General features: G+C 40.2%; 3 protein-coding genes across 20 annotated transcripts in view; 1 reads left to right on the top strand and 2 right to left on the bottom strand.

Moving 5' to 3' along the window:
- LOC134021344 (transcription factor SOX-6-like) overlaps positions 1–6,170 on the bottom strand; it is a 69,710-nt gene extending 63,540 nt beyond the window's left edge. The window contains exons 1-2 of one of the 6 annotated variants that reach the window (XM_062462061.1): positions 6,101–6,170; positions 5,851–5,913 (exon numbers count right to left, since the gene is read on the bottom strand). The gene's annotated coding sequence lies outside the window, so the exon portion shown is untranslated. Of the gene's footprint in view, positions 1–1,314; positions 1,367–5,271; positions 5,592–5,850; positions 5,914–6,100 lie in introns of those variants that run through there. The other 5 variants (XM_062462062.1, XM_062462063.1, XM_062462060.1 and 2 more) reach the window with 5 other exon arrangements.
- A 1,318-nt stretch (positions 6,171–7,488) lies between these two features.
- On the top strand, positions 7,489–10,293 carry c5h11orf58 (chromosome 5 C11orf58 homolog). The gene is made up of 5 exons (XM_062462066.1): positions 7,489–7,655; positions 8,259–8,342; positions 8,823–8,883; positions 9,346–9,455; positions 9,690–10,293. Exons 1-5 carry the CDS (start codon positions 7,602–7,604, stop codon positions 9,900–9,902), a joined length of 522 nt encoding a protein of 173 aa, XP_062318050.1. The 5' UTR covers positions 7,489–7,601; the 3' UTR covers positions 9,903–10,293.
- A 480-nt stretch (positions 10,294–10,773) lies between these two features.
- plekha7a (pleckstrin homology domain containing, family A member 7a) overlaps positions 10,774–17,508 on the bottom strand; it is a 61,225-nt gene continuing 54,490 nt past the window's right edge. For 12 of the 13 annotated variants that reach the window (XM_062462069.1, XM_062462080.1, XM_062462071.1 and 9 more), the window contains 8 exons: positions 17,125–17,316; positions 16,879–16,975; positions 16,555–16,646; positions 16,042–16,281; positions 13,160–13,348; positions 12,696–12,829; positions 12,128–12,270; positions 10,774–11,263 (listed from right to left, as the gene is read on the bottom strand). In XM_062462069.1, coding sequence (XP_062318053.1) covers positions 11,241–11,263; positions 12,128–12,270; positions 12,696–12,829; positions 13,160–13,348; positions 16,042–16,281; positions 16,555–16,646; positions 16,879–16,975; positions 17,125–17,316 — 1,110 coding nt within the window. In that variant the 3' untranslated portion in view covers positions 10,774–11,240. Of the gene's footprint in view, positions 11,264–11,854; positions 11,896–12,127; positions 12,271–12,695; positions 12,830–13,159; positions 13,349–16,041; positions 16,282–16,554; positions 16,647–16,878; positions 16,976–17,124; positions 17,317–17,508 lie in introns of all 13 variants that reach the window. The other variant, XM_062462068.1, reaches the window with a different exon arrangement.

Here is a 17,508-nt window from a genome sequence, read left to right on the forward strand (position 1 = left end):
AGCTGTACCTGAGCCAACAGCACTCTACACAACTTGTTCACTCTGAATATGCCTCTCAGCAACAAATAGAAATCCGGATTAAACAGAACTGTACATGTGTACTGGATACAAACAGGCATGAAAAAAACATGCACTCTAATTGGGGTTTTAGATACAGCTATTCCTGGCCATTGAACAGTGTCCCATGATCTCTATAGGCATGGGAATACCCGGTCACACCAAATAATGATGCAATGCACCTCACATGGAGGCGATTTCAGGCATGTCAATCTAAATACAGTTTTTCTACTGGTATCCCTGCATCTGTGATTCTCTATTTCTCTCTATCTCTCAACCTCTCTCTGTCACCTCAGAACCATCATTCTACAGTACAAGTCTCTCGCCACCACCTCATAAAGACAACAGTTTAATTAAAGACTTCTCTTCACTCTGGAAACCTCATACACCCTTCAACAGCTGGCCAACAACCAATCGGCTCTCAGCTAAAGGGCACAGTGGGTGGGACCTGCGCCTCCTTTCCCCTGATTTCCTGGCCACACGGCAGTTTTGGAGACCTCGCCCACCCCAACCACCTATGTCCCCTTCCCTCTCTACTTCACACATTGTGTATTGTGGCCCTGTGGTATAGAAAATAGGCACTTTTTTTGGAAGGACCAAGGGGGAAAAACTAAATATGACACACCACGTTCACATTTGTAAAACATAGCATCCTCTTTCACATAGTTCTTTACTCTGTGTATACAGTCTACAATACGTATGCATGTGTGTGTACTGACTGCCTAAACACAGTAGGATATAGGATTGTTTCTGGATGAAGTGTGCCCATTTCAGCACCTCTGTCAGGTGGTTAGAGAAACATAGGAGTTTCATGGTAGGCAAAACCAGCAACTATCCCTACAACATTTCAGCACATTTCTCTTGTTCAATTCCATTCCAATGATGCAATTACACTACAGACAAACAGCATAGAGCTTATCTAGACAGACCAATGGAGCATATTTGTTTCACCCACTAACCCAATCTAGGCAATCATTGTTGTTGTTTTTTACCACAAATGATTGCTTTGTAGAGACATCATTGTATCTTCAAAAGTAATTACATATCTATACTGTACTCAACTGTTAACTTAAATAATTCAGGTGTGTATCCACCTGAACACTATAGAGTACAGACAGACATAATATCAACACTTTTCTACTCTTTGTTAGGTATGTCTGGTTTCCATTCACAGTGCTGAATGAACATAATGAAATTGGTGAGAGTCTGGTCTAACAAAAGCTAGACTGTGTTTGGTTACTTGATATGGGAACTTACAGCTTTCCTCTATGGCAGACTTTTGTTCATGATGGTAGGTTGTTTTTCTTGTCTGACACAGAACAGAGAAAGTAAAGTTTTACTTTGTTGTGATTTGTTTTCCATTTCAATCTCATCAAACTGTAGTTCGACAGGAGCCATCATATTTTGCAAGCTTTCCATCAGAAATTCAGATTTGCTTGTCAACGCAAATTTAGACTGTTTGATCATACTGTTCATGGACTATTTCGTAGTCATCACATGTTGTAACCTGCTTAGCTCAGGTTGCAACGAAATGTTCCATTCTGGAACCTAACACAAGAAGAAATGACGGTTAAATCAATTGGGTACATGCATTCACTGGTACCATGCTCACAAATCTCGGATGCATATACAATATCAAAATAGAGGGATCAAAACAAGAATGGTTAGCTGACTGGTTGACAAATATTTTATAATTATTCAAGACCAGTTTAGAAGATAACGTATTTGCTGCTTAAATGCAAAACAGTGGCTCTATTTTGGTTGAATGCTTAGTATTTACTTCAAGTGTCGGTCACCTTGCCCCTCCCACTATCCTAAAGATAAAGCTCCCGTTGGTCATGCAAAAACAATTTACGTCAATAGATTAAGTCCAGAAGCAAGAACGCTTTTTTCCAAGGCTTGATGTCTTCTTGGCTGTACCTTGTGGGTTTAGATGTTAGTCAAGCCTGATAAATTAAGCTCAAGCCTGAAACGATGTATTTTACGGAAATTTCCACTTTAAGCCACACTAAGAAAGTCACAATGATGGGAGTTCCAGATAGGGCACAGATGAACATAACAATGTGACATAGATCTGTTTTGCATACAGCATCTGAATATCAGCAGCCTATTCAAGCTGTTTGTAATAGAGGATGCAGAGTGGGTTTAGTGGGGCGTTTGAGTGACTCAAGAGCTTAAAACTACAAAGGGAAAGAACAAGTGATTTAAGGACAATAAAGATTAGACCACTTGTATCAGCAATTTAGAATTATATTTCCTCATAACTGGTTCAACATTATTTACTGTATGTAACTGTTAGATTAAAAACAAGATCAGCAACCATTTCCTTTGTGACAGAACTCATTGTGTTGATTTGGAGGTTGTGTTCAGAAACAAATGAATTGTTTAAGTCGATGATTTTTTTTAATTAAAGCTGGAGTCGGGCTGACTAGCAATTATCTATTTGGCTTTGGTGTGAGAAGTGTGTGTTTGAACCAGGCAAAAGTAGGAACAATGTTTTATGATTAGAAGAGAGCACACACATCCTTTCTTAAGTGGATCTGGCGAGGCAAGACAGAAGCACAGTTTGGGTCTTCGTTATGACTGGTGCGCCAGGTAAGATCCTATTCAGTCTGTTATAATTGGATAGTGGGTAGCAGGTGCTGTAAGCATTCCCTACAAAAAGGAGAGGTCATTACAGCCAATGACAAAGTAAGGAGAGAATGGAAGTGGGTTCCCTATATTCCGTTTTGGCTAAATGGGAAATTCTGACTCCAAGGTTATGGTAGTAAATGGGTAGATCTGTTTATATGAGGTTTCCTGCACACACTCACACTCACACACACACACACTCACACACACACACACACATCCAACCACCACTACCTCCAACTCTTTCCTACAAAACTTGCATTGTGGTTAGGAAACGTATAGGCTTCTGTCACTGCATTTGAAGCGCTCATTCACTATTGTCTACAACCTTTTATGTTTCAGCAGCAAGACTGCAATTTGGGTGTGCCGTTGAGCGGCACATAAGTATAGGCTGGCTAACGTGCACTTACAGAATGGGAAGAAATACTTACAGCTGAATGTTTTAATTTCTGTTTGCGCAACACATTGCAAATGTGGGTGCTGGTGTCTTTTCAAAGAGCTAAACAAAAAATAATTAGGACTTCTGGGTTTGGTACAACCTATAAAAATGGTGCACGTTGTTTGAATGACCACCTTGCCACAGAATCAAGAGGCCGGAATCATTTACCCAATGTGCCAATTTTTTAGGTCTTGAGCACAATCTTATCAATAAACCAAGCTAAACACAAAAGATTATGATTTTATTTATTACTATCACCGTTATATGAAAATCTATCAACAATCTATCAAAGAAATACATCATTAACTGCACTTGAATGATATCACAAATTGGACTTAAATATATCTGCTGACATGTAATGTATAAAATAAAAAAGTATAAAATATTGATATTGTGGAGCTAGTTTCCACTTTCTAATCCCATAACATTTTGTCTTTTTCTTTCTTTAACGCCAGTCTCTATATCCTTTATTTATTTATTTATTTACCCCTCTGGCCCTTTCCTTCTCCCCCACTCTCTCTTTCTCAGCTGTCAAAGACCTTCACCCGTGGGTCTCTTGCAACTGTTGTCCCCAATTGTTCTGCAGTGTCAAACGAGGGTACAACTGTCTATACATACAGTCGTTTCTCATCAAACATCTCAAACAAAATTCAACAAAGTTGCCCTGATTTAGCAGAAATTGTTTAAATGTTTAGCCTAATCGTTATTCATGACGAAAATTGTTTTTTAAATACATAGACAACATGGATAAATTCCACTTGAACTTGCGTTTAAAAACAACAATTATATTTTGAAATAAACCTATGCCTTGCGTTAAGGCAAGGGAACAAGAACTAGGCTAAATCAGAAATATGAGGAGAACATTGTGCACTGAACGTTTCAGTGACGGCTGGTAAACGGATCAGAACGACCAATGTTGTAATGTTGTACCACTTGTCAGCCTCAATCTAGGCACCCAGCTACAGGACCGACCGCCGCGATAGGGTTTCCCAGACAGTGGATAGCACAACCATGTATAACTGCCGTCCCGGGACAATGTGCTGAATTGGCAGCCTATTTATAAGTCTGCCATTTGGACGTGAACGACACTCTAATGCCACTTTACCTTATGAGGGAACTTCAACACACAGCACCTGCTCAAAACAAAATGCCATGCGAGATCAACTTCACTCCCGTGGAGGAGTCCCGCCGTTGGATTGTTTTTCAGACACTTTCGCCTACAACAGGAATGGTCTCTAAAATTGCTCAGTTTTAGTCAGACAACTAAACTGAGTAAAAGAAAGCGTGCGAAACAGTTTGAACGTGGATGAATTGTTTGTTAATTGCCATATCTCATGGACAGTAAAACAACAGATGTTGAATAGATTAGGTCAATTATTTCGAGGAAAAGTGGCGTACGTAATCGTTACTTGTGACAGGCGACCTGGGAGCTGTTCAATGCCATAAAGGTCAACTATTGAGACATCAAGTAGAGTCAGTGTGGCAATTATCCGGATATTGTTATTATCGACATTTCCTCTTTGGTTGTTTTTAAACATCACACCCTGGCACGTGCATTCTTTCGTGCGTGCAGGGACTCTATCCAGACGTTATCGCCGCGCGTGCAGCTCCTCTGTGAACGTTATCTGAGACATTTAATGCGACTAAATTTGGGGAACACCCTTACGTGTGAGTTTATCTGCCTATTCCAGAAAAGCTATGGCTTCTGTGAGCCTTGTCCTCCAATACCCTGTAAGGGCTAAATTGTCGTTTTACATCACACAACGAATCCTCACCATGACCCCAAACAAAACTTTCACTTTTCACTCAACAGTCCTACAAAAACGTACACACTCTACTGCCTGTTAGAAAACTATTTTATTCGAATTGGACCATTTATAGATGGTATACCTCAACAACGACACACATTTCGTTGTGAACTAAAGGAACACATCAATTCGAAGCTTGTCTTGTATTATTCCTCCCTGTATTAGTTTTAACATGCTACCCTCCCTTCAAATCTGTTAAAGAAGACTTTCTCACTTTATATTGTAAGGAATAGTCCAATGCAAGGTGCAGGTTGAGTAAACTCATTTACGTTGAAATATAGGCAACATTTAACATGTTAAAAATATTCCGGTTAGGCTACAATTCAAAAAACTTACTTCGTGTAGCACCGTGTCAGCTGGTACAAATGTCTTGTTTCTCTGGTATTGTCTTCAATGGATCACTTTTAGAATGAAGTCTTAGGTCTATTTTAATTTATGACTCACGCATTCTTTAAGGGTCGGTTTCCGTGACCCGAGAGAAAGTTTAACTTGTGAAAAAAACTCCCCTTGCTCCGCAGACAACAATATTTCCATATTCCACTTCATTTGAAATTCTGCATTATGAAAACTAATTTGCACATTTGCACTCACCGGTCTCTCTCACAAACCGTGAGCCAACTCTGAACTAAGGTTTGGCATTCCCACTTGAGGTAGCCAGCAAAGCGCACGTCGCTTTTAATAAATAGTACCACTATGTGGCCAAACAAGACATTGCCCCATAGTAGCCAAAAGTAGACAGTGGGACCTGCAAATCAACTTGTCTGAAAGTCAACAACCTTTACTTTCTTGGGTGAAATAATTAACAAAACCACTTAATTAAAAAAGCGTTTGGCAACACCTAACATACAATTTTGTATGTTGATTTGACTATAATTATTTACAATAAAACAGAAAAAGCTAAAAAGCTAAACTTACCTGGATACATCCAATGTCTGGGTATGGCCCTTTACGTTACCAATATCAGTCAATATTCTGCATCTGTTGAAGATTTGTGAGTCATTTCATGAGATTACAAATTCCCGTGCGTAAAGTTCAGTTTTGGTCATTAAATGGAATAACGACTTGTTTTCTCCTCTTTAGAGCAAAGAAAAGACAATGGTCTCAGTTGTCAGTCTTGGCAATAAACTTTAGCAGTCATGGCTTAAGTGTTCTAAGCATTTCCGACCTGCAACAACAGCTGAAAGCAGTGTGTCCAAGGATAAGTGTGTACGGGTAGGGAGAGTCGAGCGCAGGAGAACCCCTCCCAAAGTAGAGACTGAGAATGAAAGCTTGTTGTGAAAGAGTGTGTGAAAGAGAGAGGTAGAGAAAGGGAGAGAGAGAGAGAGAGAGAGAGAGAGAGAGAGAGAGAGAGAGAAAGAGAGAGAGAGAGAGAGAGAGAGAGAGAGAGAGAGAGAGAGCAATATATGTGTGTTGAAAAACTGTCAAGTAGCCTATATGACATTGAACTTCTACATCAAGATTTAGAGCGGCCGTACACTGAAAGGCCATAGTGATATTCTGTGATTCCTTAATTGGTTAAAACGCTTAAATAGAAATCCCAACCAAATAAAGACTGCGACTTCTGCGGCTTCTTTACCTTGACCTCGTATTTCGTTCTTGGAACTTATACACAATTGCTGATGTTTACATTTTGTATGTTTTTGTATGTCATTTTATATATTTTTGCAATGGGAGAATTAAACTGTTTAGACCAAAAAATAGTTGATTGAGTTTGAATAAAAATTACACCGTTTAAGGCCTAGGCTAATGTTTTTTCTTCACACAATACTATGCAAATAACATGGGTTTGATAATTTTACAATTCCAAATTGACCTGAGCTATTTAAATTATAGGATAGTCATTTATTTTGTAGTTCTTTCATACAGCCTACTAAATTAACGTAAGGTACACGTTTCCAGACCTTATCTTAATCTGTAGGTTAGGTTTATTTGGCATAATAAAATACTAAGAAATTAAGATTATTATATATTTTGTGCATAATTTGTCAAGTGTAAAACAGATAATTAGGATACTGTGACGCTAACCATTTAATCAAATTATGTTTGGTTTTCAACTTTAATCTGACATTTGGCAAATAGGTTTCTCGCCAGTGAAAATGCTCTCTCGCTCTTTCGTAATTTAGCAACGAGTGCGTATTGTTTATAAGGCTGTTTGTGCTGTATTATGTGTTGAGATTTGAAACGTATCGGGGTAACCCTATAACCAGAGCCATTGGCTCAGCATATAGCTTTCAACGGGTTGGACGGGAGGGATTGTTCATTGAATTTACGTCTCTTGCGCCACCATGTGGTAAAGAGTCACCAAAAGGCAGCAAATGTCTCCAAGACCTTATCAATGGTAAACAAATGAGATTGAATGAGCCAATCATGCTTTTAGCTAGCGCTATAATATTAACCTCAAACCTTCTTGTTACGACGTTCTTACTTCAAAATGTTATTAACAATCACATGGCCCATCTCGCCTTAATTTCTACGTTTTGAGTTTAGAATTCATTCAGAGGACTTTATTCTGAGAACCTTTATTGTGAAAGTGGAACTGTGCAATCACAACCGGACGTGACGATTTACAACAACATTACTGGCACTAACTACTTGCTAGCTGTTGTTCACGACCCTGTGATGTTAGTTGCTACATTGAAGAACACTTAGCTAACCCGTGTTTTAAAATGAGTTCAACAGAGAACAGGCATGGGACAAAGAGACCTGCATCTACGGATGAGGTAGCTACTGTTGTAATTTTTTTTACCACAGTGATGTAGCTAGTAAACGTTGTGGACGATAAGCTATGTATGTATGTTGCTGATCTTCGAGCCGTTTAGTTACCATGTACAGTAGTGCTCTCCAGCTAGCACTAGCGGGGCACGTTAGCCTCTTCAGTGACACTAGAATCATGTCTCATGGCTTTATGGTGGAGTTTACTGTGTTAAATATTCGTATTTATTTACGGTGAGGGTAGGCACTTAACTATATTCTTCTGATAATTAAATCAAATGTCAACTAGGAGTGTTATCTAGCGAGTATAAACTCGTATTCATGATATTACTGGTCAACTTTGGGTTTTTGAGCCTCACGTTTGACACGGTTTAAATCAGATGTTGTTGGAGACGTATATTTTAAGATCGTCAAAGATCACAATCACTTTTAGTCATCTACAGTCATTTAAACACACTGTTTTGGAACCGAACCATCATGGCACTGTAGGCTAAAAACAATAGCCTTATAACATGTTACTCTATGAATTGAGGTAGTTGCACCGTTAAATAGATTTAACTTCAGTGTTCCACATTGCCTGACAAGCCTCACTAACGTCGATCCACTTACAGGTTGGCTCCACTCAGTGGGAGGCTGCAGACCTTGGGAGCAATGAGAGGAAGCAGAAGTTTTTGCGGTTGATGGGTGCTGGCAAGGTTTGTCAAACTAATGCAAAGTGCACACCATGTTTCTTTTCTCAGATTTTCCTGTGTCCAAAATCCCAGATCAAGCCACATCGTTGCTCGTGCCCGTCAGAGACAGTCTAAGTACAAGCAGAGATGCTTCCTGACCTGTCCAGAGATGTGTCCTAAACCACACCAAACATCCTGACAGTAAAAAAAAAAAAAAAGTCTTTAAATCTGTAGTCTAGAAATATAGAAATATAGTCATCAATACCATTAGTCATCAAATCAAGTCACGCAAATGTCTTGACTCCATTCCAGCAAAAGTGTTTATTAAACCAACATTACACATGGTATAATTGAACACATCTTTAAGGCATCATTCCAATGGCCTGGATCAAAGATTTTCAAATGATTTCTGATACAAGTTGAAAATGTCTCAATTCTATTGTGAAAGAGGACACTTAAGTAATAGTGGTAAACACAAAATAACACACACCTCTCCTCTTCTAGAAAGAACACACTGGACGCCTGGTCATCGGAGACCACAAGTCGACGTCTCATGTCCGCAGTGGTGAGGACATTTAATCGGTAGAACCTGATATGGCACTCACTGAATCAGAACTTACTTCAGAGTGGACTGTAGAAAAGTAGGGATATGTAATGTAATGACAGGTTGCTTGCAAGGCACAGCTCATGCCATTATGCTGACAGCTATAGAGATGTGTCAGGTAGCGTGATTTGATGTCAGTTTAGTATGATAGCGTGTTTTGCCTAAAGTAGATCCAGATATTTTCCCTTTTTCTGTACAGATTAAGCAATGCACTTGTAAATTATGTTTGAGTGTTCGACTGTATGGTTCAAATGCATATATGGGTCGGCTGTCTACTCACTTAAGTGTGCATCCATACGATAATATAACCTTAATAACTGGGGGTACCCTCTCACAATATTCAATACAGGTCTATCTGTCACCTGATGGATAGCACTGTGTTGGGTATATGTGTCTGGCGGGTGACTAGTTTTGCCTCTGCAGGCATGGAGGACAAGAGGATGAACTCTGAGTTAGAGCTGCAGTACCAGCAGGGTTTGGACGGGAAGCTATCTGGGAGAGACCGCCGACACTGTGGCCTGGGCTTTAGTGAGGTGAGGGCCCACCCTTTACTTCGTTTTTTTTTACAGCATTTTAACTTTTATGTCAACAGATCACTCTAGGTGTCTCCAAATGTTATGTTCAAGAGACATTTACATGTTTATGACCTCTACAATAACTCTCTAAACATGCATCCGGGGCGAAAACACATTCTACATTCAGATTAGTTACTGTCTTCTTATTGTGTACAATAATCTCTGTCTCTCTCTGTCTCTCTCTCTCGATAGCCTGAACCCCTTCCTTCACCACCCTCAGACAGCAGCACAGCAGTAGAATCAGAGAAAGCAGCCAGTCCCAATAGCCCAGGGAGCCCTGAGTCGGAACCACAGGAATCCCAGGACTCAACACCACAGATACCAGAGGGCAGAGTGACAGAACAGGCCGAGTCTAGTGCCAGAGACAGTCCAAAAATGGACAAGAAACACGTCAAATCATCATAATGACTTGTGAGTGTAGACTGATTCTTTTTGTAAACTTGAACCACCAATTTGTACATAAGTTATCTTTTTGTTTGGAGTACTCACCCGGGAGAGTACCAGTAGTTTTGTGGTCCCAAGATTTATTTTTTGGTAGTAGTCTTTGGTCCAACAAACAGTCCGATCAGTTTGATTCTAAGGAGTAGAAGTGGTAAAACTCATGTTTTAACTTCCTATATAAGCAGAAACATTTAGTAATGGCTCTGTCTTCTACTGATTATGTCATGTGGGCAGAACTGGAGCTATTTTACAGTCTGAGTTCAACCATAAGTATAGTAAATGTTATGTTCTTATGCATTGTCTGCAAATGTATTATTAATAAATCAAAGTTCACCCTGGGGTGGGCTGAATCAATTTTGATTTTAAATTAAATGAAAATGGTCATTATATCATTAATAATTTGTTTCCAGTGTGAAATCACAATGCCTGATTTTTGCCTGATGTCAAATACATTAGTTGGCACAGAATAAGGTATGGTAGTAAAGACTTATTTGAGAAATAAGTCGTTTGAAAGGACGTTCCATGAAGAATCTACATATTCAAGTAAAAGTATTTATATCACGAGGTAATGGGATTAAAAAAAATATTTCAGAATTGGATTGGCTAGACCTGGAAAAGACCAACAGTAGATACTGATAATAAAATCCTAAAGGTTTTAACACTCGTGGATTAACACAACACTCATCCTATACTTAAGCTCACTTCTAGCATGTAGGCCAACATGCAGTTAGATCCTAACATTTTAGATGCAGTCAGTGACACAGTGAATATTCTTAATTCTTAACAGATTCAAAGACGATACAAATTTTATTTCAAATAATACAACACTACAACATACACATAAAGATGTTGATTTATTGAAAGCTTTAGATGGCAGTGCTGTGCAACAACAAAAATATAATTAGTTGCAAAATTATAATTTATTATAGTTACAATAAATATGATTCACTCAATCATTCCATATAGCAGTTTCAGTCTACTGTTTAAAAAAATATTATTGCTTTTAGTGTTCTCGTTCGTGAAATAAAGACCACATTGCAGAAACACAGCCAAGCAATGTCTGGTATTCAATAGCTCTTCACTACCATTGTAAATGACACTACATGCAATAAAAGTGCAAAAGCATAAAAACTCTTAATTGAATTAAACAATATCAAATACTTTATGCAGTACACATTTTTGGTTCTTTAAAAATATTTTCATATTCTAGGTTCAGCCAAAAGCATTACAGAAATTACTCTTATTGCTGAAATTGTTTAGTGTAAGATGGTTTGCCCTTCAACGCCAACAGTCTTCTGGAGGTTAAAGTTCAGACACGGCCTTGGCTGAAATAGAGGCAAAACACATGAGAATGAAAGAAATATGTATACGTTTTTGTTTCTGAAACATCAAATCCATACAGTTGCTTGATGAACTAAATAAACCAATTTTGGCAAAGCAGCCACTTAACCCTTGTGTTATCTTCGGGTCATTCTGACCCATCAGTCATTGTGACCCACCATCGTATTGCGACAACTTTACCGCATACAAAAACAAAGTGAAGCATTTTCTTTTAACCGTTGGGCTGTCTCAGACCCCCCACATTGCGAAGGTTAAAAGAAAATTATTTTTATTTGTTTTTGTATTGGGTAAAATTGGGTAAACACAACGATGGTTCGTTATGAACCTTTGGGTCATGTGACCCGAAGGCAGCACAAGGGTTAAAACAATAGATACAGCCATTAACAATAGCATAGAAGAGCCTAGTACGGCTTACATTACAAGCTTTAGCTATGCCACACACACATCACAGAGATAACAAGCTTCAGCCATAACACACACACACCACAGAAATAACAAGCTTTACCACACCACAGAAATAACAAGCTGTAGCTACACCACACCTTGAACCCATGTCACCCTAAAGAGCAGTATACCTTGACTAGACCAGTTCATCATCTCAACATCAAATGGTTATCTGCACAACCAGGAACAACGAGCGCATTTCAGGGATACTGTAGAAAGGTGCCACTTTTCCCAATGTAACACATCAAATAAGGCAGAACCAGTCTGCAAACTCTACTGGAGGAATCATACTTTTTTTAGTTACATTCAATGCAATGGGGATGGAAGAGGTGTGTCTATGATGGGAAACGTGCGTGTACATGTGTGTAAGCATGACGTTGATGCGTTTGTGACCCATGGCTAACCTGTGACTTCCTTGCTTTTGCGGGAAGCCTCGGAGGCTAGGGCATGGGACACACTCATGATCCTCTCCTGCTGCTGTAGGGCCGAGTCCAGGTCGGTGAAGTCCAGCGACACGCCCGCCCCAGATGGTGGCAAATGCTGGACACTGACCCCAACACACGTAGACAGCACAGTCAGTTCCAGTTGGTTTCTGAACTACTTTGGGTTGCGCTTGGTTTAGTTTTTACACAATAAGAACAACGGTATAGTCCCTGTAGCGACATACAGAGGTGCTGGAATTTGTTGGAACCCTTACTCATTTGAATAATGCTTCAATCCTCCTAAAGAGTGATGACATTACAATTACTATTACTAAAAAACTATTGCATCATGTATACTTGCATGCCTATGGTATATCATAGAATAAAGCAAAGAAGCTGTGAAAACCGATAAATTATTGCTCATTCTACAAAGATATTCTAAAATGGCCTGAACACATTGGTTACTCCATACACACTTTGATGGATGCTATTGATGCTTCCATAGAAAATGGCCAAGATTCAAGTTTTGTACATTGATGCCAGAAGTTACCTGGATTTGGCCAGGATGTTTTTGATGCGATCTGCTCTGCGTGACCGTTGGTCCATCTCCTCCTGGCTCACAGGCTCATCGGGGTCAGACTCTACGTAGCGCTCTGGGATAAGGACCTTCTGGGGCTTGGACAGCTACCAGGACAGGCCGGTGGTGAAGGATAGACAACCAAAGAATCTTAATTGAGTATTAAATACGTTTATATACATTTGCAAAAGTAACAAAAAAAATGTTATTTGGGGTAATAGGCTATGGGTAGATAGATGGCAAAAGATACATACATTTTAAAGTAGGTTTCTAACATTTGTAAACTGCAAAGGAGTCCTTTCCTAAGACGCTGTAGGTGCACACAGCCCTTTCTTTCATGACCCTTCATCATGAGATACCACTAGATGGTGGACATCAGTTGCTTAAAAACAGCAGTTTTCACTGCTTCATTACTGATGGTCAAATAACCGGCGCACCTCACGGCTGATGTCCAAGTCATAATCAAGAGGGTCCAGGTCCACCTCTCTCATGGGCTTGGCTATCACAGTCATCCACTCGTCTAACTGGAGCTTCTCCCTTTCCTTTGGCACACCACTCCCCTCATCACTCTGGTCCTCGGCCCGCTGTCTCTCCTCCAACGGAGTCTTCATCCTTTGCTGCTGTTGCTGTAAATCAAAGCGCTGCACTGAGTCTTACCTCCACCAGGGGGAGACAAACACTTAATCTGGTACCTACTACGTTTTATATATTGTTTTATGATAAAACAGGATTTACAGTGTTGTACCTGTGATTTAGGATTTATTTTGTGGTACTAAATAAGCATAAATATACTTACGCTTGTTTTAAAGAGAATTTTAAAATATTTTATATATTAAAATAAATTTTAAAAAGTTGTCACATACCATTTCTTGTCATTGGTTGACTTAAGAAAACAGAAATCTTTACATTAAATCGTACATGTGTATTATATACAGTGAGCAGTGGATTGGATTGAAATGAAACATCAAATAGGAGGAGGAAAGACTGTCGGCTTTCATTGGAGGGTTATGTACACCCAGAAATTCACATTTTCATATTTCATATTTAATTCATCTTAGGGGACCCAAAAAGTGAGACTTAACATGTACCCTTCGTATTCTTTAAATGGGATCATGTACGTATAAAGATAATTGTTCATGGTTTGTCAATGTAAACTTTCAATTTAACACTGACAGTCTGTCCTTTAACCTCATAGTCCCTGTTTTATTTCCAATCTAATGCAGCCAAGAACAGAGCTAAAACAAGAGAAATTCTGCCATTATCCAAATACTTATGGACTGAATTGTAAATGTGCTTTGTGGAAGACTTCCAGGCATCAAACCTATGCATGCATCATTCCAACTCCAATGTGTGACAGGTCTGTGTACGCTCATGCTTTAGGGAGAAGATGCAACACATGCATTGTTGTGTTCATTGGACAGAGGTAAACCCACACACCACAAGGGACAGAGGATGCATGCATACATATTCATCAACCGCCCGCAATCTGGAAAAACACAGCCAGAAGGGATTCAGAAGCAAAACTGTTTTATTCTCGGATGCAGATCTCTACATTAGAAAAGAACATGTCTCGTGAAGGAGTAGTGCACTTCTCCTGGATTTTACAGAATGTATTGATTAGCTATCTGTTTCATCATGCACTCACCTGCCAAGCAGCTTATACTGTCCCCTCATCCCTAAACTGTCCTGTCATTCTTGCTGATCTGGAAAAAACTGGATGGGTGAAATCAATGGTAACCCATCTTTCTCAACTGGCTGGCTCTGCCCATTTTGTTTACACATATCCAGCCCTCTCAAATCCAATTAAGATGGCAAAATAAGATAGGACACTTTCATATACAGGAGTGACTCTCTCTATGACTGACAATGCAGCAGTGGTTAGCCACAGTCAAACACAAATGACTTAATGTGGATAAATAAGGCTGTAATAATAATCATATCATTTAGTAATTCAGTAAAAACAATATGTAAACATTTAATTAACTGTTGTAAGTGTCAATCTAGAAGATACTGTTCAAATGTTTTCATGATTTTCATAGGGAGTCAGATGGCGAGGGAGTCGGGCTAGTAATCTGAAGGTTGCCAGTTCGATTCCCCGCCGTGCCAAAATGACATTGTGTCCTTGGGCAAGGCACTTCACCCTACTTGCCTCGGGGGGTTATGTCCCTGTACTTACTGTAAGTCGCTCTGGATAAGAGCGTCTGCTAAATGACTAAATGTACAATGTAAATGTAAATGATGAGACCTAAAAAAACTACAACCTCTGGCTGTTCTAAAAATCTACCTTTAAATTAGTAACTAGCGGTAGTTGATGAACTATATATTGCTGACAGTTACAGTTGGGAACAAAGGGAAGGATGGGGAAAGGATAGAACTTGGATGTCATTAAACAGTAGAAATCACAGCAATCCCAGTGTTAGATAATTAGAGTTAATACCAAGTCAGTTATTTATTTCATATAAAATGTCAGTGTCAATATGTGGTAATACTCCCATCATTGATTCTGTTGTGGCAAAGCATTCTTTCCAAATAAACTGTGATTGAAAAGGAAAGTGAATTTTTAAGTGGATTTGTGGTATGACAATGGAATCATGGGAATGATCATCACCAAAAAAAGGCACTTTGATTTCACCCAAAGAAAAAGATTTGTGCCGTTAACATCACCACTGCCTGTCTTGTTAATTCCTTTCATTCAAAGAGTACACATTCTACACGTTTCAACCCTCTTCTCTAGTATATTTATATATATATATATATATATATATATAGATATGTATTTCTATTTGTCTATATATCAAATCTCTACAAAATATAAATTTACAAATGTATACTGAAAATATCCCTCAGTAAATAAATAAAAATGTACATATAATGTTTGTTTTTTCTTCTGTGGTCATAGAGAGAGTGAAAGCAGACAATGCCTGTTGCGTATCTCCCTCTCATTATAGATCTACATTCACAAGTGTGTCAGTGAGGCACCACAAGGTGGCACTAGCAACGGGGTAGACACCACCCTTGCATCTTTTACTTTGGAGTTCCATTCCACCTCTAATCAGGTATTACCCACCACTATCCCTCAAAAGATCTCCATGGCCCAGCTAGCCACAGCTAGTTCCACCCTCAGCACATTAGCTAAGGTTAACTTCTATTGGTTACACATGAAAGTGAGGTGATGAAGAGAGCAGAGGTTGGATTAGCATTAGTCGTTTAGCATTTTAGCACCACCCCGTTAAAGTTACAACGGCGGTTCGGGGCTGTAGCAGTTGCGGTAGTCCCTATGTCTGCTGCTGTTGCGGGGAGGTGGGTGATGGTAACATACGGGGCCCAGGTCGACAGCGGAGGAGGGGGGAGCTGGCCGGGAGGAGGAGGCAGCCGTGGTGGAGTAGCGTTCCCCGTGGCTAAGGTTCCTCTTCCGCTCTCGCACCAGCGCTCTCTGGTGCTTCTTCATGCGCTCCAGCTGCTCCTCGGCGCTCATGCGGCCCCGTGGCTGGCTGCTGCTCGCTGGCAGGGCCTGCTGGGAGTCGGGATTCAGACGCTCCAAGGCACTCTTGGGCCTCTCCTGGGATGGATTAGGGGATGGGATGAACAAGGAAGACAGTTGAAGAAGATGAAGGGGAAGAGAGGGATATGTAGATGAAAACAATCAAGAAAAAAAGTGGGAAAGTAAAAAGCAGAGATGACACGTTGCTATCTTCTTAATGGGTGTCATTACAATTCAAACAGAGTAGCAGTGTGGTATTACAGATACAAGGAGCCTAACGCTTCGTTACAGTGCATCCTCTGTAATCGTGGTGTTGGTTTGGTGTTTGAGTTTGTCTGCCCGGTGACTCACCCTCCCCAGGGAGCCCGGTGCTCCTCTCCTCAGGGTCACGTAGGAGGAGATGTTACTGGACTGGTTCAGCCTGGACGAGGAGCTAGACAGACCTGGGAGAGAGGCATACATCATCTAGCAGTAGGGCACATTATAAAACAGCACAATCTGATACTACCCCTCATTTACTCCCATACATCAATAAACATGATGACAGATAATTATGATTACAGATAATGACTTCACTTGAAAATACACTAGGAAATGGGTTTTATTGATATTAAGATAGAGGTGATATGTAAGGCTGAGGCTAGCATAGCACAGTGAAGTATTAAGCGAGGCTACCTCTGTTTGGGAGGGTGTGGTGGTCACCCTCAAAATCAGTGCCAGTATGACCCATCCCTGGCAGTTCCGGTTCACTCAGGTACGACCGTAACTCCACCTGGAAAATCCAACAGTCACAGTATGCTAAGTGGGTGGTCTGATGATGAAGCAATCATCAAGGTACTTGTGGTTAGATGGATCTTATCTGACACGTCAACTAGAAGTTGACCAATTGTATTTTCTGTTGCGTAACGCTAGTGACCTGACCTTACAGTCCCCGTTTGTAACAAGGCCGCTCTCCCTGTCTCTCTTCCTCTCGTCCGACTGGCGCTTGAGCCCTCGTACTGACATGTGTCTGATAGCCGACGCCTCTTTAGGGAGGGGCGGCACCACAGGGGGTGCGTCCTCATAGTCGTAGAGCTGGGGCAGCGGCGGTCTGGGCGGAGCATCATCCTCAGCCTATGAAAGTCACACCCATACAGAAAGTCAATGTTCGGAACACTGAGTGCTTCACTCTGCAACCCTCGTTTTTATCCACTTAAATCATGCACTGATTCTTTTGAAGTAGGAGTTCTTCAAAAAGGCGGAGTCCTTCAAAAACTGTCGAGTTTATCATCCATCCTGTGCCTTAAAAGAACATATTTTAAGAGA

The sequence above is a fragment of the Osmerus eperlanus genome, chromosome 5 (assembly GCF_963692335.1).
Source record: "Osmerus eperlanus chromosome 5, fOsmEpe2.1, whole genome shotgun sequence".
NCBI classification, from domain to species: Eukaryota; Metazoa; Chordata; class Actinopteri; order Osmeriformes; family Osmeridae; genus Osmerus; species Osmerus eperlanus.

Bases quoted from the DNA above. Each gene is read 5' to 3' on its own strand.
- c5h11orf58 (XM_062462066.1), top strand. From the start codon at position 7,602: ATGAGTTCAACAGAGAACAGGCATGGGACAAAGAGACCTGCATCTACG. The intron at 7,656-8,258 runs GTAGCTACTGTT...ATCCACTTACAG, and splicing joins GACCTGCATCTACGGATGAG to GTTGGCTCCACTCAGTGGGA. The intron at 9,456-9,689 runs GTGAGGGCCCAC...CTCTCTCGATAG, and splicing joins GTGGCCTGGGCTTTAGTGAG to CCTGAACCCCTTCCTTCACC.